General features: G+C 34.6%; 1 protein-coding gene and 1 long non-coding RNA gene across 2 annotated transcripts in view; one reads left to right on the top strand and one right to left on the bottom strand.

The window, feature by feature from the left end:
- Positions 1-27,246, bottom strand: part of LOC118276484 (lysine-specific histone demethylase 1A) — a 247,857-nt gene that overhangs the window by 5,170 nt on the left and 215,441 nt on the right. Inside the window, exons 11-12 of the mRNA XM_050707333.1 lie at positions 6,769-6,921; positions 3,671-3,783 (exon numbers count right to left, since the gene is read on the bottom strand). Of these exons, the coding sequence (XP_050563290.1) occupies positions 3,671-3,783; positions 6,769-6,921 (266 nt within the window). The remainder of the gene's footprint in view (positions 1-3,670; positions 3,784-6,768; positions 6,922-27,246) is intronic.
- On the top strand, positions 25-2,255 carry LOC118277515 (uncharacterized). Its single transcript, XR_007707510.1, has 3 exons — positions 25-1,187; positions 1,337-1,525; positions 1,811-2,255. It is a non-coding gene; the product is annotated as an uncharacterized LOC118277515 (long non-coding RNA).

The raw sequence follows: 27,246 nt of genomic DNA, 5'->3' as shown, positions 1-27,246 counted from the left end.
ATTTACTGAATAGATATTGTCTATAAAGGAGAATGGCAGAATTCGTACAGCATACTTTTTTTGGTGTTCCCTGACAAAATTTGTACCACTTATTGAGGCAACTAAACCATTCATTTTTCTGTAAAAATAATATTTTTAGAAGCTGGGGTTTAGCAAATATATCAATTAAAAGATTTTAGTAACGAAACGTAATATAATGAAACGAAACGTAAAAGACATGTTTAGTTAGTTGCCATTAATAAAATATCAGAAGGCTCGAAATGATAAATAAATATTTTGAAATAGAAATAATAGTAAATATAATTAACCAATTACAGGTTATACCTTAGAATATATAATTAATGCATATATATGCGTAGAATCTTTATATTTATAGGAATAATTTTTGCCATCAATATTTTTTTTGTAATGGCAATCATTTATTGACAGGTTTGTAAAATCTCTAATCTTTCAAAGTCGTCCTGTTTTTTGCCGTTGTTTTGTTTTGGATTGTAGTTTGTAACTTCATCTCAACAATCTAGCAATTATCTGGCCATTTTTACGTTGAGTTGAGCAACTGCTTCTCCGTTCTCTATCTGTTGATACTACTTTCGCGAAAGGACGCTTTATTAATTGTGTTGTGTGTACGTGTTTTATTGAAAATTACGAGTTTGCAATGCATCAATTGCTATGTTCGCTTGTCCCGAAGAAGAAGACACGCTTTATCCAATGACGGTGAAGATATCGTCAACACTATTCGTCTGTGGACATATCTTAGAGATGTAAGTAGTTTCCACATAACATTGTGTGTACGAATGGGCCATAGTTACGAACTTCAATAACTTTTACGTGTGATATCACACTAAATAAACACATAAGTAATCGGTAACATGTATTATTTACTTGCCTTACTTGGTTTGCATAACACTGTTATAATTTATTAGTACCTATTATTTTGTTTAATGGTGAGCCATACTCAAAATCATTTAATTATTTCTAGATTACACCAGATGACCATGTTTACCATGAATGCTGGCAGCTAGCTAGTCATTCATGTTCTTCTGATAATATGCCGAGAAGACACATAGGACATCAGTGTTTGTGTTGTATGTGGACAATCCATACTAAGAATCAGGCAATGCAGAATTTTGATTGAAGAAGAACAAAGAACGGCTTACACAATGGCTACTTGGATCTAACCACAACAGGTATAAATAAGAACATATATTATAACTTTTATCAATTCAGTATTTTATTTATTTGAAATAAACTAAGAAATAAAACAATGTAAATATTTTCCACTAATAGCATGTATGTTTAAATGAAAGCTTTTCTTTATTTATATTATTTATTTTAGCTTCATCCTGAAGATAAAGCTTATGTGCGGTGTTGGTTAAGAGTGAGAACTAAGGATACTTCACTAAATGAAGATATTCAATCCGTTGAACCTAATCAGCAGGAAAGTGATAATTCTGAACTGATGTGTGCTGCATGTGGTCAAAGTCTTACTCCCAACAACACTGCTTGTTTGTTGGAGCACCAGCAGGTATATAATAATATGAAATAATATATTTATAGTAATTAGCATCTAAAAACGCAATGCAAAGAGCAATAAATTACAATTTTATGTTGCTAAATGTAAGACACTAATGATGTTGGCTCTACTAACAACAAAAGGGTACTGGTCTTTCCATTCTCTACTCCAGTGAACAATAAATATATTCAGTATTTTTGGAAAGGTCTTCGGTAAAAACCAATCATTGTGTGTCGAGATTTATTCTCTAGCCTGGTCATGTTTTGCGCTATTTATAATAATGTTATTTATTTACAGACACCTTCGATGAATGAAGTTTGTGAAGTTTGCTGGGGCCAAGTATGCAATTTGAGCTTCTATGTTCCAGATGGTCTATGTTGCTTCAAGCTAAAATAAAGCCCTGCCACTCTTCTCCTAGAACTTATTTTGTTTTCATAGTTGCAGAAACAAATATGAATAGCCGGGACACAATCAAAAGTGATTGCTGTAATTATTATTGTATTGTAGGTTTAAGAACAGTGGGATGCTGCTCACATATTATGAGCATTCTTTGGTATTTGAGTTATGCTTGCTATGAGGGTATGACCCGACCTGCCCCTTTCTTGGATGAAGTAATATTAAGAAACAATCAAGTAATTATAAGAAAATAAAGTAAATGTATTCCTACAAAAACTAAGTTGCTTTATTTACCTACACTCAAAACTTCATCAGCACTTAATCATTATCAAACTATTGTAGACATAGGTCTGGACATAGGTCACTCTTTAAGCACCCTACTGAATGGGTAAATTCTCATGTCAATTTATCAACTTCCTACATTCTTTTTCACTTAAACAATGTTTATGTGCTTAGTGCTTACCTATACGTGATAAAGAACAAAGAGTAATGTTGGGACCACCTCTCAATAGTAATGAGACACCCTTCTATAGATAAATATTCTCAAACTGAATAAACTTAAAGTACTACAATTAAGGTCAAAAGTCGGGTTTCGGAGTTATACTAGGTAAGTATCTTTTTTATGCAATAAGTTGGTAAACGAGCAGACGGAACATCTGATGGTAAGCAATCGCCGCCGCCCATGTACACCTGAGGCGTTAGAAGTGCGTTGCCGGCCTTTTGGGGTTCGGAATTTAAGGGTTGTTAGGGAAGGGGTAATTGCGCCTCCGGTAACCTCACTCACTCAACGAAATACAACGCCAATGCGAAACAAACTCTAGACAATGATGATAGTAGCTTACTTTATTATAAGATAAATGTTCCATAAGTCATTTCTTATCTTCCTACTCTTTCTCCTTCCGAAACACGAAGGAGACTTGCTATGATGGTCACCCATCCACACACCAAAGTCGGCAAGGGTTGCTTAACCTTGGCGATTGACCTGTGCTTTTGATATTATTAACAACAAGCTTCTCTACTAGCCCATACCTACTATATGTATATTCTACCTTATAAATAATATGAAAATCTTGTAAAATATCCATATTTACAGAATATTTCCATTGACCATAGACAAACATAACCTCAAACATAAAACTGGTTATATCTCTTATCTCCCAACTTCTAAAAATCTGAGATTTTTTATAGGGCTTTCCAATCACGTTTACTACCAATTAAACCCAAAAATATTTGGGAACACGAAAATTTTTTGCTGTACGAAACTCCCATACAACCCTGCCATTCGCCTTTGCTTTTTTATGTATAAGTCGGTAAACGAGTAGACGGAACACCTGATGGTAAGCAATCGCCACCGCCCATGGATACCCGAAACACCAGTGACGTTACAAGGACGTCGCCGGCCTATTGGGGGTTAGTAATTTAAAGGTTTTTGGGGAATAGGGGATTGGGAAGGCGGGTAATTGGGCCTCCGAATACACTAATATTTCCACTAAAAGCCTTATCACATAATAAGTATATACCTACCTATCTTATACTAAAATTATGAAACTGTTTTTAGTTACACACAACAATAGTATTGTGGTTTGGGCTTACCTTTGAGTCTGACAATAGTCGAGGCATATCATAGGACCTTAAATATTTAATATTAAACCACCCTTGACCTTACCTCGTCAAAGAAACCTCAGAGTCTGAGCTCACATGCGATCAATATTTAATATGGTAAAATGTATTGTAAGATTTAACAAAAGGGGTATTCTGTACCTTCCAATCGGGTAATGGAGGATCAAATTTGACGAAGTTCTGTTGGTTTTGTCCATTGTTCGCCACAGCTACCTTCAGCACGCCCAGGGGCAGTGTACATAGTACAACATCACCTGCAAAGATATTGTTCTATTATAAAGAGGTACAAGAACTTATCATAGTTTACAATACTACACTTAGGAGCAAAAGGTGTCCCGACAATAGTAGGATTGGATAATAATGATAATAATTTAGCTTCTTTTTTATAATATAAAACGATATGAAAACGAGCAAACGGATCATCTGACGGTAAGCAATCGCCACCGCCCGTTGACACCCAAAACACCAGAGGCTATACAAGTGCGTTGCCGGCGTTTTAGGGGTTGGTTATTTTGCCTTTTGTGCCTCCGGTAACCTCACTTACACAACCCAACTTCATTAAAAGGTGACTGCTTCCAAACAATATATAAATAGAGAATCATACAATTTAATCAATTTATAATACTTTTAAAATCAGATTACCTATAGTAAGAGATTTAAAAAGGTTCAAAACATATTGAACAAATTGATATCCAAAGTACCTTTGCCTGGTAGTAAAAAATTTTGGTCTCTTTTTCAGTATAATCGACTTAGTGTGGACGTAAGCTTGCATTATCCATTCACACGGCAAATTACTATCCGCTTCTGTATGAAAGATCGGTATTCTCGTACATGCATAGTACTTTATATTACCTGTTTCGATTCACTTTATTAAATCCACAGAATTATCTATTTGACTAAAGCTTGTCAAATAGATAATTCGGTGAATCAGAAAATGAGTATACAGATAAATTTCTCAGTATGGAGACTCAGTATTACGGAGTAAAGGTTTTAAACCTCTGTAAATCTACTTTAATTCAACATCCCGTTTCAATTTTCTACTAGACTTCTCAATTAGCATATCACTAAGTTTTAAATCTGTGATGATAAAATACCTTTCAATATAAATAAATAATATCTGTATCAAAATTCGTTAAAACTGAGTAACAACTATAATAGACTCTAATTACTTTGTAATAGACGCGTTATTATAAATTAGGTCAAACGTTTAAACTGAATAACCGTTGGCTATTTCAGGATCAATTAACTGTTACCAATGCTCATGACATCAATAATTTTACTAACTAGCTCTTCCCCTTGATTTAGCTAACAATATAGGAAGCACCTGCTTCGTACAGTTTACGAGCTAACCAATTCGTTTTACATCATAATTGTTCAGTTTATTATTATCGTGTTTGCATATAGAGTGGATTTATTACTTCGTTATAATTTTATTTTAATTGTTTGTTAATTGTGTACCACCTTCCGTGTACATAAAAGAGTACCTAGTTTAATTGTTTCTCTGAGTAATAATGGTGAGTACTTTTCCTTTATGCCTCATATTTTTTATGTTAATAAAAGTCTCCAAAATGGAATTTAATATAAAAGCAAGCATCGCATACTGTCAATATGTTTCCTCAATTTAAAAAATGATTCGATAAAATCTCAACAGCGTGCCACATAACATTCAAGTTAAATGAAGGTAGGGCAGTAGGGCAAAAGCAATCACTGTAAAAGGTTAGGTTTACCGAACAAAAGTGCAAAATGCTAAATAAAAACTTCCTTATATCGTACACACGTGGTATCTGCTTGACCTGCCTTGAAGAGGTTCTTTCAATTGATTCTTCAGGTAAAAGGATTGTTTTCTGAATCAGTTCGCTTAAGAAATCAATGCAAGTTTAAAGAAGGAGCTCGAGTCAGAGGAGATCAACATTCTAAATTCAATCTGTTTTAATCTCAACTAAAATAAACAAGTCTTTATGAACAACCAAAATTGATAATTCACAATGACAATATAAAAAGACACCAGCTCAAGGTTGAGTGTCATCTAAAAAAAGAAAAACTTAACAGAGCAAAAATAGAATGAATAAATAAAAGACATTGCTTAATATTTATGTGAAACGAAAAAAGAAAACTTTTATGAAAGGTAAGATTAGAGAGACAAGAAAGACAAATGCGACAAGGGGCTTTGTTTTATATTAAGACTAGTGATGTTACATCAACCTCATAGTTTTCCTTTACATACATACATGGTACTCGACACCAAAGCTTTTAGGATCGAATTCGGTACTAGAGCCTTTGGGACCCTCGATATTGTACCGAATATCACTCACAATACTATGTAAATATAAACGATACTCAACGAGAAGAGAAAATACAAGTGCTTCAAATATCAAATCCAACGTTACATGGATACGTAATCTCTTCAACTTAAGAGGTTTCGACGATATGTTTGAGGACCATGTTGTACACTAAGCATAATATCAGCTCAGTAACTCAAAATTACAAAACCGATAAACCTAATACTTTGTTGGGAGATATTAAGATCGAAACTAACGTCTCTAACTCAATAGTTGCAGTTATGATCACTAGAGGAACAAAGCAGTTAAGGTTTTGTGAAGCGTAAACGATTCCAAAATAGCTAGATACATTCTAGCGCCGCCTCTTAAACATCTAACTGCCTCGTCTACGATAGACTCCGCCTGTATGCAAATGTGGCGGAAGAGCCTCCGGCTGGGCGACCGAGGGAGATGTGGTGAGGCGGGGAGGCAGTACAGACCGCCGGGTCAACACAGGCCCGACCGTATTTTTGCGCCTCGTCAAAGTAAAATTAACGCGTTAGAATTGCAAATCATTCAGCGACAAAGAAATGACAAGGAGCCAAGCCGACGGCGATGTGGATTTTTCTCATAACGCCCATTATCTCGTTTTGTTTTTTTTTTCGCAAACGGCACTTCCTTAGTATTAAGGCCACATGAATTTGATTTTTCTATTTGGAACAGAAAATCCGGACGCTAACGCAATATGTATGTGAGCCGCTGGCTACAATCGATAGCGAATGTTTTTTTCCCATTGTTTCCTCGTTACGGCACTCGTGTGCAATACGGCAACTTTGAATAAAGGTGTATAAAAAAGTAATGTAAAATATTTAAACCATTTTTTGTAAAGCTTAAAACCTAATCGACAAACCTTAGAAACTGAATATATTCGTCATCATCAATAAATGAACGATGACATTTAATTAAATTTAGTTTACATACCTTTGAAGGTTTGCGTTTGACTTGAATTTCGAGTACTGACAGCCTTAACAGTAACTCCTGGCCCTCCATACTGGATGTCCGTGACTGCTGTACCAAGCTTGATGTCTAGGCCATCAGCCAAGGCCACTGGCACGCAGGAGTAGCCATTACGCACTGAAACAAAAAATATAATATTGTGACTTTCCAGTTGTGAAGATGGAACCATTTAAGTATGTTAGGAATAATGGTTTTAACCTAGCACACGTAGAGTTAAATAATTAGGTTACAATAATGTCTACATTAACTGGCTGGAAATCAATGTTTATTTTGCATAGCCAATATTACGATATTCACAGTGGTTGTGATGACAGCGTTATTAGAAACAATAGATCAGAAATATCGAAAACTCGAAAAAATAAATCGACATGGTAAAATATCCCTTAATGCTAGAGGTACATGCTTTTGTGCATCGAACCGCGATTTAATCCTATGTAGAACAAAATGGTTTTCCTGAACAGTTCCTCAAACACGGACTTAGTTTTATTATTCTATTCTTTAATTTTATGACTCTGAATACAATGGTTTAACTACATGTAAAATATTCAAGTACATAAAGATACGTTACATAATGAAAATAATTGGTAACAATTCCTAACAAGGTGTAAGAACTAATAAGACAAACTAGCTTGTCTAGTTGTTATTGACGTACAATGGCAACGTGTTATTATTTTGACCGTTTGTATAGGTATTGGCTGTTCGTTAACCTGATGATATAATGCTATAGTATATATATAGATATAGTAGATGGTTGTAGATTTATTGGAATCGGTACAATTCCATTACGCTAATAAATTCTTCAAGATGAAAATTCGATACGGTTATCAAGTGTTAATGAAATATAAAGAGCGTGTAATTCAAGTACTTTGGTCTCCTAATAACATTACAAGCAGATTTACCATTAAGAAAAGTATAGAGCTCGTGTACACAGCAACAACAAACTATTTACTCCATCTCAGTTGGTTGTGTACAAACTTTTAATCAAGCTAAATCACTCTTTATCAATTTAATTTGTCTTAAAGCGTATTTCAAAGAGATTTACCATCTAGTAAACAAAGTCTTTGGGGCAACTTTCTTCGCTTTGTCTCGAGACTTCGAGAGCTTGTTGGTCCAGTTGTATCAAGCTGATAAACGGGCACACACGTTGAGATCACAATGCAGTTTTCAATTAGCCCGATAGTGCGGCGCACTATTGTGTTTTAATAACTTTAAGTGGATTTCTTACTCTATTATGTTCAGCTGTAATGTTGAGTTAAACTGTGTATGGACGTAGTAACTGTTGTTAGGTTTTTTGCCTGTATTTTTGCACTACACTTACTTTGGCTGTAATTGTCGTGTTCAATTAAAGGCTTTTTTTATTTTTAGAGAGAAGTTTTTGCAATTAGGAACTAATAGAGCAATTACCTATATCAATAAGTTGAAAAACATCTCTAGATCATTCCAAACGTATGTGTCGTGTCTCTGTCATCACAGCAATGCTATTAATTACAGAATATTCCATAAATGTGTCTTAATTAATCAGAGCACAATATTATACCCTAAATGGGGTATCATCAATGATAATTATCGTACAATAATTACAATTAATAGTACAATCATTACGGGAAACTAATTAGAATGTCTGAAACAGTCTTGTGGTAGGAATTTAGACCAGTTAAATCGAATTTGATATTATGCTTTATTTTTTCAGTTAGGTATTGTAAATATCTCAGTATTGACACGGTTGTGCTAATATCTTCTTTAGTTTACCGGGGCTCCGGCTCGACAAGCAGGAGTAGCAACGGGGTTATTTTTAGTCAGTAAGAGTCTGACACTCCCTCTCGCCTCGCCCTTGCGAGAGAAGTCATTGGATGATTTTCCTCCCTTAAAAAAATAACTTCTTTAAGGTCTTGTGGCCTGTGGCCGTTTCTTGTCTAGCCTTCTAAAACCGTCTTATTTCATGAACACGTTTATGTAAACATAACCCTAAGTTTTACCATTTATTTCCAATAAACCACAATATAACAGAACATGCTTTCAAAACTAAAACCCAATTTACACAACAAAATTACTTATAAACATATAAAACACGGCCATACAAATGTTCAATCTAACAATAGTAGGTACCATGTTACGCTCCAGAGACTTGTTTCAGTACACACTTGCAACATTGTACCATTTAACGATATTAGCCTAGTTCGTTGTCACTAGCAGTTGTGTACTACGAATAAACTGCCCGAAACTGAAGGACTATAAAAGGAGACCGCGAAATGTGCACACACCAGCGTCAATACTAGGCACACATATGAAGCTATACAATACCAGTATAAACTGATCGTCTAATATACCGAAGGATTAAACAAAGTCAGACCATTATAAACTGGTTTTGCATAGTTTGAAGTGTAACCGTACATAAACGTAGTTTAGATTAAATGTTCATAGCACTTTATTCGTAAATAATATAACCGATGCTTCCATTCAAAGTTATTGAGGTAACGGTAACAGGAGACCTATTTATAATTATTGGAGTTTCAGTTATTGAAACTACTAAATATTAATTGAGTATTGAATTAAATTTCATTGGCTTTATGTGCTCTATTTGTTTTAAAGTAATTGTCGAGATAATTTCGTTCAAATATTGGAATTGTAGTTAAATGGATCGGTAATTAATTTTAGTAGAAAATAGATTGCAGACCGCATAATTGAAATTCATAAAATAAACAGCGTGGAATTATAATTTTCTACTTTTATTAGTTCGTCTAGTACAGATTTCAGTAATCAGCCAGACAGAATAGAAAACAATGTTTCAATTATTATAAAAATAACGTGAACTAATCATCCTATATTAAGGTCAAAACTAGAAAAACTGGCAAATAAATTAATTTTGATACGAGCTGATGTCCGCAGCTTCGTTCGCGTGGAATACGGACTTTGTGGCTTTATTTTCTATTCTAAAATAAAAGTAACCTAAGTTACTCCTTGGTCTACCAATAACAGTCCCGTCAAAATCAGTTCAGTCAGCCAGAATAAACAGACAGACATACACACAAAAATTGTCAAATCGGTTATTTCAATATTATAAACAGACACTCTAATTTTATTTATTAGTCTAGACTCCTTTTCAATTCTCAGTTGAAAAAATAATAACAAAGAAAATTCCCTTATTATCCACAAAGCAAGTCAGTTCAAAGCTTATTACCGATTTTATTATGTGTTAATGTCGGTTAAATATCTAAAGTAGCCATAAAAACGTTTTTCAATAACATTGTTAGTCGTTAACTGGACTAACCGCTGGTCCCATTACATCGGCAATTTACCTCAACTACATATTGAATGAGGTTTTTGAAAAATATAGCTTGGTCTTAAGCAGGATAATGAATGTTTGGGCTCCGTCAAGTAGGTACAACTTTGCATAAATTAGGACTGATTTATTTTCAATTACTTTTTTGTTAACTTGGGCTTTGAATAATCCAAACACTAATAATCTATTTGTATACGTTAATTACTATAATCTTTGTCTGTATATTCAGTATATTCGGTAGTAATTATAAGCTTCACTAATTCGGAACACACTCGTACTATTGACTTAATTAGCAGTATTAGTAATAATTAAACTTCTACAAGTATTAATGTGATGAGTATTGGTAATCACTGATAAACTAAATCTGTATGAAATAGGGATGATGATGACGGGGTATGAAAATTAAAAATGTATTTAGTCCGGCGGTTAAAAATATTGAACACGTATTTTTTATTTTGTTATATAACTTAGATAAAACGAATCAAAGTTAAGGAGTGGGAACAAATATGTTATTTCTATGTGAAAAATAAGTGACGTCACACGATATTTGAGATCGAATTTTCGAAAATATTTGTTTCCATACGATAATCGAGTCAAATATTTTAAAACAATTTATAAGACGGACTTTAAAATAAAAATTAGTCATCTACCCTATTGTCATCGTACCGTTTAAAATTGAACACTACATTATTGTATTGGACAAACTACATACACGTACATGTAAAATGTTACCACTTACTTATCCTTTAATACTCTGTGGTAACATTAACCTTCTTTCTTTAAACACGAACACTAAAATCGGCTTTGTATCCCGAATTAACAAGAGTACCGCAGTCGGTTCGTGCGAAAGAGCTCCCAATTTGCCGTTCACCTGGAGTGCATTCTGACATTGTAGCATTTAATGTCGTTACTACGGTTTGATGCGCGCATCAAACATGCCACACTGCACATTGTTCCACGGGAGATGGCAGGAGATAAAAGTATGTGGATATTATTGTGTTCTGGAAGTCAATAGGTAATTTATCAACAGATTTATTAAAAGCTTTTCGTTAAAGTTTAATTTAAAAGAAAATACATATTCTGTTATTTAATTTTGAAGTTCGCCCAATAAAATGTTTATATTGTAACTTTTGTGAGACATACTAAATTAATTATTATGTTTTTCGGCTTACTCACGTAACTATTTTATAAGGAACTCGACTAGTTTCAAGCCATGCATGACCAGCATTCCGCGTCACACGACGCGGTGACTGTCACGCTGCTAATCACTCGTCAAACAGTTAACCTAATAAAAGTTTGAGCAGAATAGTATGCAGAACCTTAGCACTCGATAAACATAAAAAAAACAACCAACATCATATCAAGATCAGCACATAAACATCCAACTTTGTTAGCTCAGCGTTCATTACGTTATTTTCTTCCCTCTCATAAATATCCATAGAGGCAATCTCGGCAGTACCATGCTAGTATTTGTCACATCAAGTTGATCTATGTCAGCGGCGTGAATCTCGATCACGGAACGTTGGCAGTCAACGTGATTTGTTGGTTCTACAGGGAGGGCAACGAGATTCTACCTCTAAACAATGTTACGTAGCGTTTGACGGGAGAAACATACAAACTTGCTAAACATTCTGACCATTTTCCAAGAGTTCACACGATAGAGCGACGTTATTTATCAAAATAATGAACAGTATAACAAGTAATGTACTGAGTGAACAATTCATCAAACATAAAGCTTACCCCTAGGCAAAAACACTTGAGAAATAGATGGTTATATTTCTTTAAGACGTTTCTCATGAACAAGGAAATATTTCAAAAATTGTCTTGACAACTTCTTAAAAAGAAATTTTGTTTCACATTTTTAAGGCATTTTTCTTTTATATTATGTATAAGAAAAAGGTAAGATACATATTATTACATATGTAAGGAAAAGGTTGTACATGGTAGTACATGTGTTAGCTATATCTTGGATCTCTAGCTATTCTATCGTGAATGTCGATCGCAGGTATTTTGCAAACGGCATAACTATTGCTTGCTTACACACGAAGCGAAGAAGTTACAATTGAAACATTCTAATACATCCCACACAAGTTAGGAGAATAGCATTAAGTATGAAGCAACCTTGTGAAATATCAAACGCGTGCGGTATCCTACTAGTTAAATGGTAAAAGTTCATCGTTGCAGCTCATTGCTTATTTAAAATTGTATGGTGGATTCTGGCATACCGGAGTTCAGTGGGGTGGGTTCAGAATTAAAATTGGCGATAGCGATGCAGTGAGCCACATGGAAAATACTCTGAAAATCGGTGCCTTCGGGCTACCGACTGGCGACCGCTGCCACGATGCGGCGATGCCAACGCTACAACCACTGGATGCGACAGGTTCAGTAAAGTTTTTTCATTTTATTTTTGGTATTTGGCTTTGAATTAAAAGAAATTCTTATAAAACCATAACCAATATAAGAAGCTTATATTGTTAATTTGAAGAACAAAAGTAATATGTTTTTATAAAGCATAAAGAATCTCCTTCCAAATTTCGAATTTTGTTCTTCCAGTAATAATAGCCGAATCTGTGTACGGGACCACGTTATGCATGCTATGTTAGTACATACATACGTACATGCATGCACCCCTACGGAACTTCTCATTGTCGACAGTTTTAGAACCGCTTTAGCAATTTGGCTTTGTGGTCTTCCGTGGAATTTTTACTTTACGGTCTAAAGCTAAACTTCGAATACAAAACCAACTTTTTGGTTTTCAACGGAATATTTAGGAAAAAAGTATTCCATTACATTGAAACGAAACAGTGCATTGTTGAAGCTATCATAAAGATAGGAAAATATTTCGTTTTACGGCTGAAATTTAAGCCAGGTAGATAAGAAATAAATGTGTGACGTGGTATTTGCGAGAAATGAAATTATAATTCAACGCGGGTCGTAACTGTTGAAGATAAGTTTTGTTTATGTAACATTGTGTACTGTGGAATTTACGATTGTCGATTTTAATTCGGGAATCGGCCCATTAACACGACGCCGGGAAAAAATACGCGGCAATTCGTTGTCTAAAGAACATTAAATTAAGCGTAATTTGAATAATTTTACGTGGCGGTGAGCACAAATAGCTGTAATTAAAGTACAAGTAGGTACCTATATTTTGCGTATTGCGCCAAACTGAAAACAAAGACTGGCCCGAAACGGTTAGTGAACACAATCAATGTGAACACGCTGTATTTTTACACAGACAAGACACCAAATTATTTTAAATATTTCATATTACGGATGAATTATATTACCTACATATTAAAGATGGGTAAAATAATAGCATCTATAAATTTTAAATGGAGAATCACAATTATAATATATTTTTAGCAAAAATTATGGTGTCAAAGGTGCATCGTAAATCTTTAATCACATTAAATGAATATGTAATCAAACTTAATGGAAATTGTTCGAACCTTAAATGGATAAACTGAATAAAATTGATGACATGACATGCGAATGATAAATTAACAATTGGATTGTCAAACAAAACAATTGAGTTCCGTCGTCCATTCGATTGCTAATTATTCAAACAGGAGTGTAATTCAACATTTAAATATTAAAATTTTAATCATCCCTACATTTATTTTGGAAGCTGTACTCTACCAATATAGGTTGGTTGCGTGGTCACAATAAAAAAGTCTCTGGTTTGATTTCCGAGTTGAGCAAAATATAATTGGATTGCTGAAGTATGAAGAAAATTTGTTTGATTAATTTCTCTTTGTTGTCTCTACCTACAATAATAAAATTCTACATGTACATCAATTACAATTATAGGTAAAAACCAATTTGTATGTGCTTTTATATCTTAAAGGTTTCCATGAAAACCATTTTTAATTACTACCTGAAATAAATGAATGAGTTAATGTTTGCACTTCCTTGTATTAACGTACGTAATGCAGCTTGTACGACCGGGGTCGTGGGTTCGAATTCCGCGTAGAGACAAACATTTGTATGGCCTACAGATATTTGTTCGAGTATGAACTGTTGTGTGTATGATTTATGACTATAGCTCCTAAGATACAGGAAATAATAGTTGAATGTTACTTGTTTATTCACTTGTATTTAAAGTTCATTTCATTTAAGCAAATGACAATAACTTTTGTATTGAGATTTCAACAGCTAAATTCCTAGGTATTTAAAAAAAAAATTGCTGGCTTTACTGGCCTCAATGGTATTAGAGATTGATGTCCTAAAACGTGTTTAATTTAATTGAAAATAAAAGCTTACTCATGTGAACTAACTGAAAAAACCTCAACTAGTTTCAAGTCACAACGGGACTCTTATTCTTACTAGTTTATAAATTTTATATGTTTTATTTAGTGCATCATGATCATAGCAAGTAGAGCCAACAACTTAAAATATAATGTCGAGTAAACATTTCTTTTCAGTGTATAATTTGTCCATTACTGTGACTTTATGACTGTCGACTGCGACAAAATCCAGCGATTTGTCACTTAATAACAGGCGGTCTGGTTTACGAGCTTTTCGTATTCCGTGCGTAATAAATTTTGTTTTCACAAAAACGAATTAGGTCTAAAATTTTATTATTAGACTTTACAGTCAACTTTATCAAACGGGATTACATTGGAATACCAACAGGGCGACATCGTAAACTTGTGTATACAATACTTGGATTTTTAATAGCGTCCCGTATTGTTCGTTTAAATTTATGAATTCATATTTTCCTATTGTTGGGTTTATAATGAACATTACTGCTAATACACATTAATAGACTAGACTATTATTAACGTTGCCAGTTCGTTAGCTATTCTATTATCTAGTAAGTAAGACTCAATATTATCTGTTTCGCAATAACTAAAACTTGGCTGAAACTGAAATAAATCATATGAAAAACATCAAATGAAATACATAAAACGTTTTGTTCACAAATGGAATCTTAAATACTACGAGAAAGGAAATGTGTCTTCAAAGATAATTAAAATCAAATGTGCTGTCAGTTTTCCCATTTAATCGCTCCATTACCTCATAATAACTTGATTCGGCAGCAATCTCATAATCGTTCGCATCGTAATGTATTAATTAGCGATTCATAATACTTAGAGACCCAAATGTCATGTTTCACTGTCATTCTTGGTGTGAGTTAGGGCCATGCTAAAGATTATCGACAGACCCTCGACACAGATTCCATAACCCGAAATGACACGGCTACTCTCAAATACCCAAAGACTATAAAATTAACGACCATCCCTTTTGTCGCATATAATAAATAAGTTGACACGCAATGTATAGAAATTCAATTTGGATAGTGATGCGCGTGGGCGAGATGTCAGAGATACGTGCGTCTTCAATGCAAACGACCAAGATTGAGAAACGAATAAATTGTAAAAAAAGTATAATTAGTGTATATACGTTAGGCTAATCGAGCGTTTGACGAGGGTCGACCGAGGTCGCGGCGTGCACTCCGGCAGCCGAGCAGGGACGGACTACAACTTGGGTCATTATTCGGACAGACGCGCTCCAACGCCTTTTAGCCCTTTGACGTGGAAAGGCCCTATTAGCATTGAGCGGCTTGTTGATCTCGTCTGTTAATTACTGACCTCCACTTTAACTTTTAACTAGCCTGTCTGCGAGTGACGATTGACAAACGAGACAAAGCAAAAGAAAAAGAAAATATTTGAAATAAAATGAACAAAACCACCAACGAAATATCTTGAACGTGTTGGTTTTAATCAGCATCAACAGTGAATCCGAAGCGAAAGATATTCAAATGAAGGACGGGCTCGATTCGCGACAAGGCTGGAGCCCAAAATCAAGGCAGCGGAATCGACGAATAAAACTGTTGATTACGTACCGCGCAAAGTTACGCTCCGTCGATCGGAATTTTATTTACTTGCTCGTTCGAAAAACAAATATGATGGCTTTTAATTTATGATCGTGTCCGCGGAGCTCCTGATGTTACAGCCTGCAGTATGCCAGTAGATATACGTACCTACCACATGCTATATACTTATTTCAAATTCGTGATACGTAGGTACATATATTTATCGTAACTTTTTATTTGTGTCGTGACGACGGTGTGCGAGCTAATGGAGATATCGTATCTGTCATATCAAGAATATACCATTTGACAGTTTTATTGCGATCGCGTATGATGTTCAGATAAAAGACAAGCTAACCAAGGATGATGATGTCGTTACTCAGTAAAATCGATGAGCAGTAAATCAATAACATTTTAATAATAAGATAATGGTTTGATTTATTTTGTTTTGTGGAAATACGCATAAACACAAGTAACTCTCTGTTCAAATAAATTGTAGCTACATAATCAATTATGTACGATACTACGTTAAGTCGTTTATGGAGAGGGCATGTATTTAACTCTACCCTTATATGTCAAAAGGGCAATTGCAAGTGGTGTTTTGAAAAACGCCTCGGCTGGCATACGGACGAATGCCAATCAAGCTAGTCGTAACCCAACCCACTTCTAAGACCAGAACGGCGTACTGTAATCGCTACCAGGCAAAAACTTGACTGGGGATTCCACTTCGTTGGCCCTTTGTGCCACTCAACAATGTGCGCAAAAAATATTCCCCAGCATTTAAATGGTACTAATACTTTAGATATTAGGACAGTTGCTTTTTGTAATGTTCTCGATACCTATTGAACGACACGAAAATATATTTTTATTGACATTTTTCCAAGAAGCTGAAACAGTTACACCGGAATTCCTTGAAGAATTTTAAACGAATTAATTAACGTATTTTAAAAAGTGAAACACAGAATGTAATAAGGAAAAGACCATTAATAAACGAAAATTACTTTCTGTGACGAAACGTTTTATTAACCTAATTAAACAGTGCGTGCAGGGGCAAAAATGAGGAAAATTTCCATGAAAAAAAGGAAGATGAAAAAGCCCTGTCTAAAATCAATTATTGAGTTAAAAATATTGGGCACATTCGAGTGAATAAAAGAGATTTGTGTAAAAAAGATTTTTTAACAGAATAAATGATTTTTTCGTTAAAAATGGAAAGGAATAAATTTGCAGCTATTGTGCAACAAGCTTTAAATATAGCCTGAACAGTCTGTACACGGTCCCTAGTTTGTCGGACGCATCGAGTAGCAGGCAGCGCTTGTTCTTTTAGTAATTTGTTTGTGGTCGCCATAAGTGGCCATTTATAAGTAGATCACTCATCCGCGACCCGCGGCGGCTACACGCCAATGATTTTATTCAACGTGACACTACTTAAGAGATATCAGATAATAAACGCACCGCGAACACATCTCGATGCCATTCAGTACAAAGTGACCGCAGTCTCGTAACGTTGCTATTTAATTGGTCCGCTTACCGAGTAAAAATGTTGAGACAGTATTTTTCTCTCTGACACTATCATTTACTAACCTCAGTAGCTTAACAGAAATAATTATGTGGACTTTTTTAAAATTACACAAGTTTCAACCAGGTGCTTTCATGCATAAATTGAACCACTTTATATTGAAATAAAAAATGTACAAAGTTACCAGGCTTAAATAAACACACGTATGTATTACACCTTTACGCAACGGGTATCCATATTTGTGACGGCCTGATCGAGTATTTGCTACTACTAGACTCTACATGTGGCCTAGAGTTCGATAACACAGTCAATATTACAGTTATTGAAAAGGAATTAAGTAATTGAGATTGTGAGCTATTTCGTATTTTCGTTTTTTCCAATTACCTACTGCAGATAATGGAAACATCCAATCTAACCTAACTAGGGTACCCAGCTTCATCACTTAAAATATAAAATCTAAATCTAAGCTAGACTGAAATAAAACAAATAAAAGTTTAAAACAGTACCTAATTAAAGGCAACGAATGGACGTTCGCGTAGGTAAATGGTTACCAACTAGGCAATTACCATTGTATCTCAATCCGATAATCGAACCCTACACAATTAACACTGCATCGTCGACATTGTTTACTTAATCAGTTCATCCTCCACTTGACTATAAATTAATTAACTAGTAGTGCAAATTCCGAGGGGCGCTCGTACCTACATACAAACACAATAACCATGGAACAACAGACGTTTCAAAGGTGTATGTTCTAAAAATCACACCTAATTTAAGATTGATACCTTCATAATTATTGTTATAAACATAGGCAAAAAATTGCGCCAAAAACTATCGAAGTGTTCTAGACTCTATACTTATTAGAGTTATGATTGAAATTCAAGTAAACTTTTGAGTGGGATAAGTATTGTTTACTTGAAATTATGCAGTGATTTTATTTCAAGCAATCAAACGAAGTGACGAACTTGTGATCAGAAAGGAAAGGTTTTGTACCTTATATCTAGTGCACGTAACGTCTTATTAGAACAGAAAAGATTTATTAAAATAGATTCTATTTTCACCGAGCTACCATTCTTATGTCCTACCGCTTACGTGTGGATTCATGACGTGCGAAAGGACGGACGAAGGGTTTAAAAAGATGCCGAAATCAGATCGTCGCATCGTAAGGACGTCTCCATCGTGTGACGTATGTCATGAAAGACAAAAAAGGTTTTTTGCCTTGTAAATCAGCGCGTCAGTCGGATGTCAGGTCGGAGCGACTGGACCGCGGCTCGCACGCAAATCGAAGATCTCACGACTATACCAATAAAATCGTGGTGATAAAGGGTTAGTTTGCGAATATAAATTGTAACTTAAGTCGTCATTTTTTGTTCATTTATTTATTTAAAAAGCAGAGACTAAATATTTTAGAATTCAGTTCCTATTATGTACCCATTTGCATTGATATATGAGAACAAAAACAGGTTAGTTTACTAAGTTCGAGTACACTTAAAAGGTCTTTTACGCAGAGATTTTCGTAAATAACAATCCAAAATAATACACATGCATAACAGCAGTGCCCCAGCGCATTGCTAATTAAACAATACGGGAGGGCATTAATATGTAAATTAATATGTAGCGTGTTTGATTAAGGAAACTCGTACGTTATTAAACGTAGCAGACAACGCATTTCAATATAGTGTCTTGGCAAATATTTGCTGTTCCAAGGGTAAGGGACGCCGACGAACAAAAGCTAACAGGGAAGACGCGATTATTACTTGAATACTTTGAGAACAAATATAATATCTTGCATCATGACACATTGTGTAAAAGGGATAAGTAATGCGGGCCTTATTTGGCTTATTAAAGTCTTCGAGCCGGGAGCCCTTACTTTTGGGGTGTGTTCATTAAAAAGTAGGCAAGTATTGTTGTGAAGCCTTGTGTAAAGTGAATTATGCTGCTGCTAACAACAATGTTCAGAAAAACTTTTTTGAGTACAGAATACAAACAGAACGAATATCTAACTGAAGTTGTAAACTAACCCACGAAGCAGGTGAAAATCCTAGTACACGGTAAAGTTTTATTAATTAAATAAAAACAAATAAAAATTCCTTTGCCAACTTGGGGCAATAAATCGTAGAAAAAACATGAGCAATATGTATTACGTATATACCTAGCGTGTAAGGCATAACGACCATGAGTATTTGCTTCCATTGGACTTCAATTAATGCTGAGTTTTGTTCATCAATAAATATAAGTGAATTTCTGAGAACAATAAAACAGTAATAGCTATTTCCAATAACAAAATCTTGTTAGTGTTAAGGCGAATCAAAGAGGCTTATACCTATAAGTAAGTTTAGTACCTGGCTCTTATATTACATGTAGGATGATGACGGCGGCGTCTTCACAACTTTTCCATTACAGAATACCTGTATCTACCTTATGGAGTAATTTCATTCTTGTTTGTCGATGTCTATGAGCGCTGGAGTATACTTATCAAATTCATTGAATTATTTGTTTGCAAGAATTATATTATTTTGTGTAATTTTATCACTCACTTATTATATATATATATGTTCAATATTTTTTATAATAACTATCGTGAGACATACAAAATAAACGGTTTATTCACGTACCGTAAAACATGGCAACTTTACCATATTTTGGAACAAAAATCGAAATATATTTTTAACCATAAGACGCATAGAAACCAAAACTATATATTTAGAATTGTAGTCTATCTGGCTCACTTTACCGTAATCGTCATTATATACAAACGCTTACTTTAGCCGTAGTAAAGAAAAAACAACATGGGTAAAGATACCAAATTTTTGGCAACTTTACCTACGCGCCGTATTCATCGTGTATTGCATATTAAAGAGTTGTTGAGGTACAGAGGGCTTCATCTAGGACCTCTTCGTATTATAATGCAAACAATATGAGGAAATCTATAAAGATAACGGCTACACAGACAATAGGGAAAGTTGCCACGGGTTTCATCGTAATTTACATACAAATAATTTGTTACGCTTTGTCAAAAAATGAGAATTTTTTTATGACATGTATAAAAAAATTATAAACCTTAAACCTAAAGTAAAAAAAAGCATAAATATCTGACATAAATATTGTTCCCTTTTAAACTAAATTAAGTTCTAAAATTTTAAGTATTTATGTTTAAAATTGTAAAAAAGGGCTACAAAATAATGTTTAATCTTTTGACTTTTTAATTTTTTGACTTCACTATCTCCATAGCTAATTTTAACATTACTTTCGTATACTTTTTATATTGTCTAACTCCGAGTTATCTGCGGTTTTGTTTTATGTGAGCCATTTTGGCTCTAAAACAAAAGGTATTATTAAATACATTATAACTTATCATCCAGGATATTCACTATTATGCTGGGAAATTTAGGTATTCGAAAATGGTTACATACACACAAACAAGAAAAAAACATTTATTGCCAACCCTAACTGTAGGTAAAGTTGCAAAAGCAGGCCGTGGCAACTTTACCTAACCTGTGTCAACATTACCGAAGCGATTATTTATCAATAAATTAAAGAAAAGCAATTGCTGACATTACAACAGTAATCCCAACTATATTATACATTCAAGATCAAAATTTCACTCACCTGTGACATATAATTAAGGCTCTGTGAGCACAATTTAGGAACTACTAACTTTTAGCACATTTTCACGTTTGTGACGGCCATTACTGGCATAATAGCAGTCTTGCGTCTACGCAAAATATAGTAAATATTTCCTTTTAATGTCTAAAAAATACTACTATTACAAAACAGAATTCTAGTGGGTAGATTTTTAGATAAATGAGTTTATACTGAATACCTATAGTATGGTAAAGTTGCCAAGGGTCCGGTAAAGTTGCCATAGTTTACCGGTACATTAATGGATACGTGAATAACGACGACGTAATTAGACATAACGAAGAGCCCCTCTGTGAATTGAAACTTGTAGAGCTTTACTCATTTCCTTTTTTTTGTGTTAAAATGCACATAATTTTCTTTTTTCTTTATTCGTGACACAAAATAAGTGATAATCCTATGTGATTCTTAACGTAGCACTAACTTTTAATTTATACATAACTATGAGCATGTAAAAGGCAATGTTTCAAACACCTTATCTTTCAATCTCAATAGTAGGCTCTTTTATCTTAGTATCATTCCCTTATAGACAAAATATCCTGGTGTATCTACAAGGGACTAAGCAAGTAATTAGCTTTCAAAATATCATAGCATGTTTAATCCATATCTAAAGCTAAGAAAATTAAGCTGATAATGATGTAACTTAGTCTAATCTCTAGGTTTAATACTGCTTATTTAGTTTTAAGGCTATCTTCCTGAGATAAAATCTGTTTAAGCCAGCACTGATACTAGTCGGCTAATAAGGCGTTATAGCTGCAAACAGCTTCTAATAAGATACGATAATTTACAGGCTTTTAGTAATAAGTAAAGAGGTTTGTTCCCACGTGACATAATTCCTCGTGCTTCCCGAAGATACCTTCATTGACAATTTAACATCCACTTTTCATCTAGTATGTTATGAGTCCTATACTCCCAGACAGTCAATTGTATAAGCAAGTTGATTGAGGAGCCTATTGCCTATTGTAGGCACAATTCAAGACTCCGTATTTCTACTGATTGTCGAAAATCTGAATAAATACTTTGCCTAATCCCTCCTTTAATCGAACCCAAGACCCCATTTCCCGGCAGTCGCACTTGCGACCACTCGACCAACGAGGTAGTCAAATAATACCTATAATAGAGATAAAACAAGTTTACTAAGCTCACAGCTTTCAATTAAGTAAAGCTATACAGACTCCATAACTGCAGTCGAACTCTCATCACTGACCGTGTTTCAAATGTATTGCACCTGGCACTAGTTTCGATAGTTTACCTAGGTTTACCTGAATTTCGAATTTGCGGCTAACCGCCACATAGACGGAAGTCTACGGATTAATTTATAAAGGAAATTTATTGTAACCGCTGACGCTATCACTGGCGGTGGTTAGCATGTTGTTAGCGAAACAATCATAAGCCACAATTTTGTTTATGAGTTTATTTTTTTATGGGATTGTTTGCAGCTGACTCGTTAGTTGAAAAATCATAAATCGAATTCGGTTCGAGTAAAGTTTACATACTGAGTTTTCTGTTTTTTTTTTCTTGGCACTATTAAAGACCTTATTAAGGAACGATTGCTTTAAATTGCGCTGCTAAGAAATTGAAACTATTACAACAGGATTAATTGTTTCAAATATCTGACCGAATACAATTCATTTTCTAATTTTACTTAATACGACGTATACTCGTAGGTACTGTACTATTCGTTAAAACTTTCCCTAACACAATTTACCTAAATCAACAATACAAATGTGTTCCCCTCATTATTTCTCTATTCGCACAACACAATCGCTTTATTTGTTTTATTATCATAAGCTATTTATTCAAAAGGTTTATTGTTGGCACACGTATAAGTTAATTAACGAGCAAGCAAACCTTCGCGGCAGTGTTTGTCATACGCGTGTTTACATTACACTCATGGCATATTTTATGTAGTTACTAGGTGGGTATATTGAGAAGATATCATTACATATTATACACCTTCAAAAAGCTTAATAAATCACAATGCGACACCGGCAACCATTACGCACTACAATTACACATAAACATGTCACATTCTGTCTGTATCGACTACAGATTGCACGGTAGTGCCGGTGCAGGGTTTATGACATTCATAAACAAAATTAACGAATGAATGAATAGCTCGGCGGCACGGAGAGCTACTTACTTGTGTGCGACCTTTTGTACAGTACACAGAATAGTCAGGCATTGTTGTGTAAATCTAGCGTGCTAAGCCTGCGGAAGTGTTACGTTTATAAGTCATAAATCACAGAGCTTATCGTTTTACGCGACTGTACTGGCCCGTCCTAGCTCTAGTGCTGCGCTGTCCGCGAAATATGCAGCGCCCGCTTATTTGTGAAGCGTCGATAGATTATCGCATACATTCCATTGTATTGCTTTTCTAAACCTATTTTGCATCGAGTTAGCATGTCATTGATCAATTCTCATTGGAGGCAACTGTTAAATTCTAAATATGCCGCATTATTTGGAGTTAGCTGGTGTACACAAATCTTTTTAGGTTGCTATTACAATGAGTTTTAGTGGAAAATACTTCTTAACGATCGGATTTGAGTAATAATTCTACAAACGTACATTTTATGCACCATTTTAACGGGTTGCAAAATAGCCCCCAGAGAGTTATGTCCCGGTAACGTCAGCACGACAAATTGTCTGACCGTACTGAATTTGTAGCTACAGTATTTCACATTTAGTAGTTTAAAATAAAGGACATAAGTATATAATTCATATTTAAAAAGGAAACTTAATTGTTGGTTTAAAATGATTCAATTTCCAACTTTAAAAAAATATTCAATTAACAGCATGGTTTCCAAGTATTTCTAAATAGTTACCACTATCTTGTTTAGTGCAACATAATGATCGTGGAAATTATCTTAATGCTGATCTTAGAAGTTAAAACACTAATCCGTACGATGATGACTTAACTGTGAACGTTGTACTTGAACTTCAAAACTGAGTTCCCATCGGACCGATATAGTAATTTGTTCGATGTAAGATAAAGTGCGGGCGATGTAAACACGTTACGATTGTACGATAAACTAACATTCCGAATACTCCTTTATTACCCATAGCATATCTTAAATCAAACAATTGGGTCCGGGGCCCATCAAAACTTCAATATGGGAAAGTACTCTCGTAGTTTACGGTTCTCTATTAGTCAAACAGTGTCCTGGCTGTGTGAGTTCTGCCCGACAGTTAGCGGCTTGTTTCAGACATCAACCTGTAGCTACTAAGTTTGTACTCTCGCAACTTCATTTTAACTTCACTGGCTCTTTGGTCGTCTGATTGCAGTCGGAAAAAATACAACTGCGTTTTATAACTGCAAAAAAAGTGGACGTAATAATATGATTTTGCGAATTTTAATAGATACTTTAAAGTGAGAGGTGTATGTACTCAGTCTTCTCTTTATAATAATATCTAAACCTACCTATTGATTATTAACTTTCGTATACCGTGAGTGGCGTCTTTGAATAGTCTCTAAGTAGTTATCAGTAAAAACAATCTATCTAATACACATATCTGATTATGAACTGGGACAACCCTGATACTTAAAGATAAGTTAATCAATACGTGTATTTAATGTTAGTATTATTAAGTATCTGATAGTGGAACATTCTAATGCGCGATGGGCTACTGACTACTGAGCTACCGTTACCCAAATTACAGCTAAACATTAATCTGGATCAAGTGGCCAGTGATCCAGAACATGTTAACTTTCGCGAAGGCTTGTCAAGATACTGATTGACAGCCGTCCACCGATTAGATATGCCACGCTCTATCTTTGAACCGGTCATGGTCGCGGTTTTGTATGTAAATACACACGTCACATGGCAACTACCGCGGGATTTTTCGCTAGCAAACTGCTTCTCAAAATCATCAAGCTTTCCAACGAATAAATATATGGAAAACGTGATTCTATTTTGCAATTCTACCTATGTGTTGACTAGTGAATGCATAATGCGCTATAATACACCAGCTTATACGTAAATACATAAAGCAAGCAGATTCTTAGTTTTATAGTACCATTAAAAGATCTCCTGAAAACGATTTACGGAAATATAAACGACTAAACGAAGATGCAGTCAGATTTACCTCGTGGGAACAAACTATAGTTAAAATCCTTTCGATTCGAATTTGGATTGCTAAAATAGAAGAAATATTGGCCTATTAAAAAGGCTGGCAAATCCAATACGTATTGTAAAAATCGAATAAAAGCGTCGAGTGCGTTAAAAAAGGATAAAGTTGTTGATAACATGTTCTGCTCAATAAAGATATATCGCACGGTCATCACGAGGCAAAATTTATAGTTTCGGCGTTTGTAGTGGTCACTGAGGCTGGCAATTAATTGGCAGACGGACGGAGTTACACGTTCTCAGTATGGGCATTAGGTATGTGTAGCAGTAAAACCAGTCTCGCCCTATAGGGCATTGCAATTACACGTAGATAGGTGAAGACCGAAGCCCTAGGCGTCACTACGCGCCGACGATCGCAGATTGATATCGCTCCGGACACAAAAGAAGAAACGTTCAGTGAATAATAAGACTTGGGCCATGAGAGCAGCGGAGTATCGGAATTACCGCTATCGATTACTGTATCAGACAAACGATCCGCCCGCACTCCTGCTTGCTGCATCACAGTTGGCACAAAATATCCAGGACTTACTATTTTCTTATGAATATTTGAAAGATATAAATAAACACTCTTCCTAAATATTGAAATGATTGAAAGAACAAACACTTAGGACGCATACTATGTTGAAAGGCTGGTTAATTTCATTCAGTGGACAAAAAGGACATTATTTTTGATTTGTAATAACTTCATTAATTTGAAACCATTTAAAGATCATCATTAAAGAAAGAACAGAATGTAATTGAACTTGTACTTCCATCAAGAAATAGTTTATAAGATTGTTTCCCTTTATTGTTCCATCTAGAATTGTCGTCTCTAAAAGCATCCGCTCATTTAAGAGCTGCGCTTTAAGGTTTCACGAGAAGTGAAATGATCTGCCGTAAATGTATCGTCTAAAGATATTCGCTTTGAAGCAACGATTACAGCTAAGAGCTTCGAATAACTGCATAAAATGAATTCACATTGGCATCTTTCGATTATTTTCGAAACATTTTATTGCATCGCGTCAAAATAAAAGAACTTTTCCTGAGAATTCTATTTCCAGGCAATATACCCAACTTTTTTTAAAAATTGCTAAAAATATTAGGTTTTAGACAGGAAACCAAATGTTAGCAGGTCTACCTGCTACCTGAAAAACCATAACATTAATTTATCTTCCAAAGTAAAATAATGTTATGCTTTTGATAATTATACGTAAAATAAATAATGTCTATTTATGTTTAATTTAAAAAAGGAGTACTTTCATTCTCACCTACTGCAACAATTTTGAACAAATCATAACTAGTTGAGGCACTTTTCTGCGTATAAAGTGATTTGCTATTTGAATCCACTCTGCTCAACCAAAAGGACACTAAATCAGAAGTTTAATCGCCCATATTTTGCAATTTGCTCCACAGTAAATGGCTATGTAATAAAAAATATTTCTATAGATAACAAAACATTACTTGGACAGTTACGTCTTTCGATGAACATTTAAGAAAGCAACAGGAGTAAGTTCTGGAAGTGGGAAAGTCTATACGAGACTTCGATAGAACTGTAACGTAAGAAGCGAGCTAAGTAAAGAATTTTAATAATAATCAAGCCAACAGTTCTGTGAAATCATTGGCATTGTTATCAAACTATAAAGATCTTAAACTTTAATAATACTATTACACAACCATTGTGTTAATTATGGTAAAGTTCTGAACTTTCTACAAATGACGGTTTGGTATTAAATTATAATTGGCCAAATCCATCAGGTATTGAATGAATATGTATGCCACAACTTATGGAACGCCCACACAAATTCTCTTACTCTTAATCCGCTTTCCTGGAAAACAAATTTAAGCATAAGCAAACAATCTTATTGAACATACAAAACCCGACCTAGTTTAGAACTGAAACAATAGTGACTTAGAAATAACATCTTGTGAGCATGAACTGAGTATTAATGTTATTTTGTATCGTGAACGGTTTATTGTCAATATGTAGACGCAGTCGCAGGCAACAAGGGGGTGTGAGTGGAAAAATCGAGCAATTTTCCGGATGCCGTTATAGCTAATACGACCTTCTGAGGCGGCGGTCGAT

The sequence above is a fragment of the Spodoptera frugiperda genome, chromosome 31 (assembly GCF_023101765.2).
Source record: "Spodoptera frugiperda isolate SF20-4 chromosome 31, AGI-APGP_CSIRO_Sfru_2.0, whole genome shotgun sequence".
NCBI classification, from domain to species: Eukaryota; Metazoa; Arthropoda; class Insecta; order Lepidoptera; family Noctuidae; genus Spodoptera; species Spodoptera frugiperda.
Note: the sequence above shows the minus strand (reverse complement) of the source record. Positions and strands in the feature narration are given on the sequence as shown.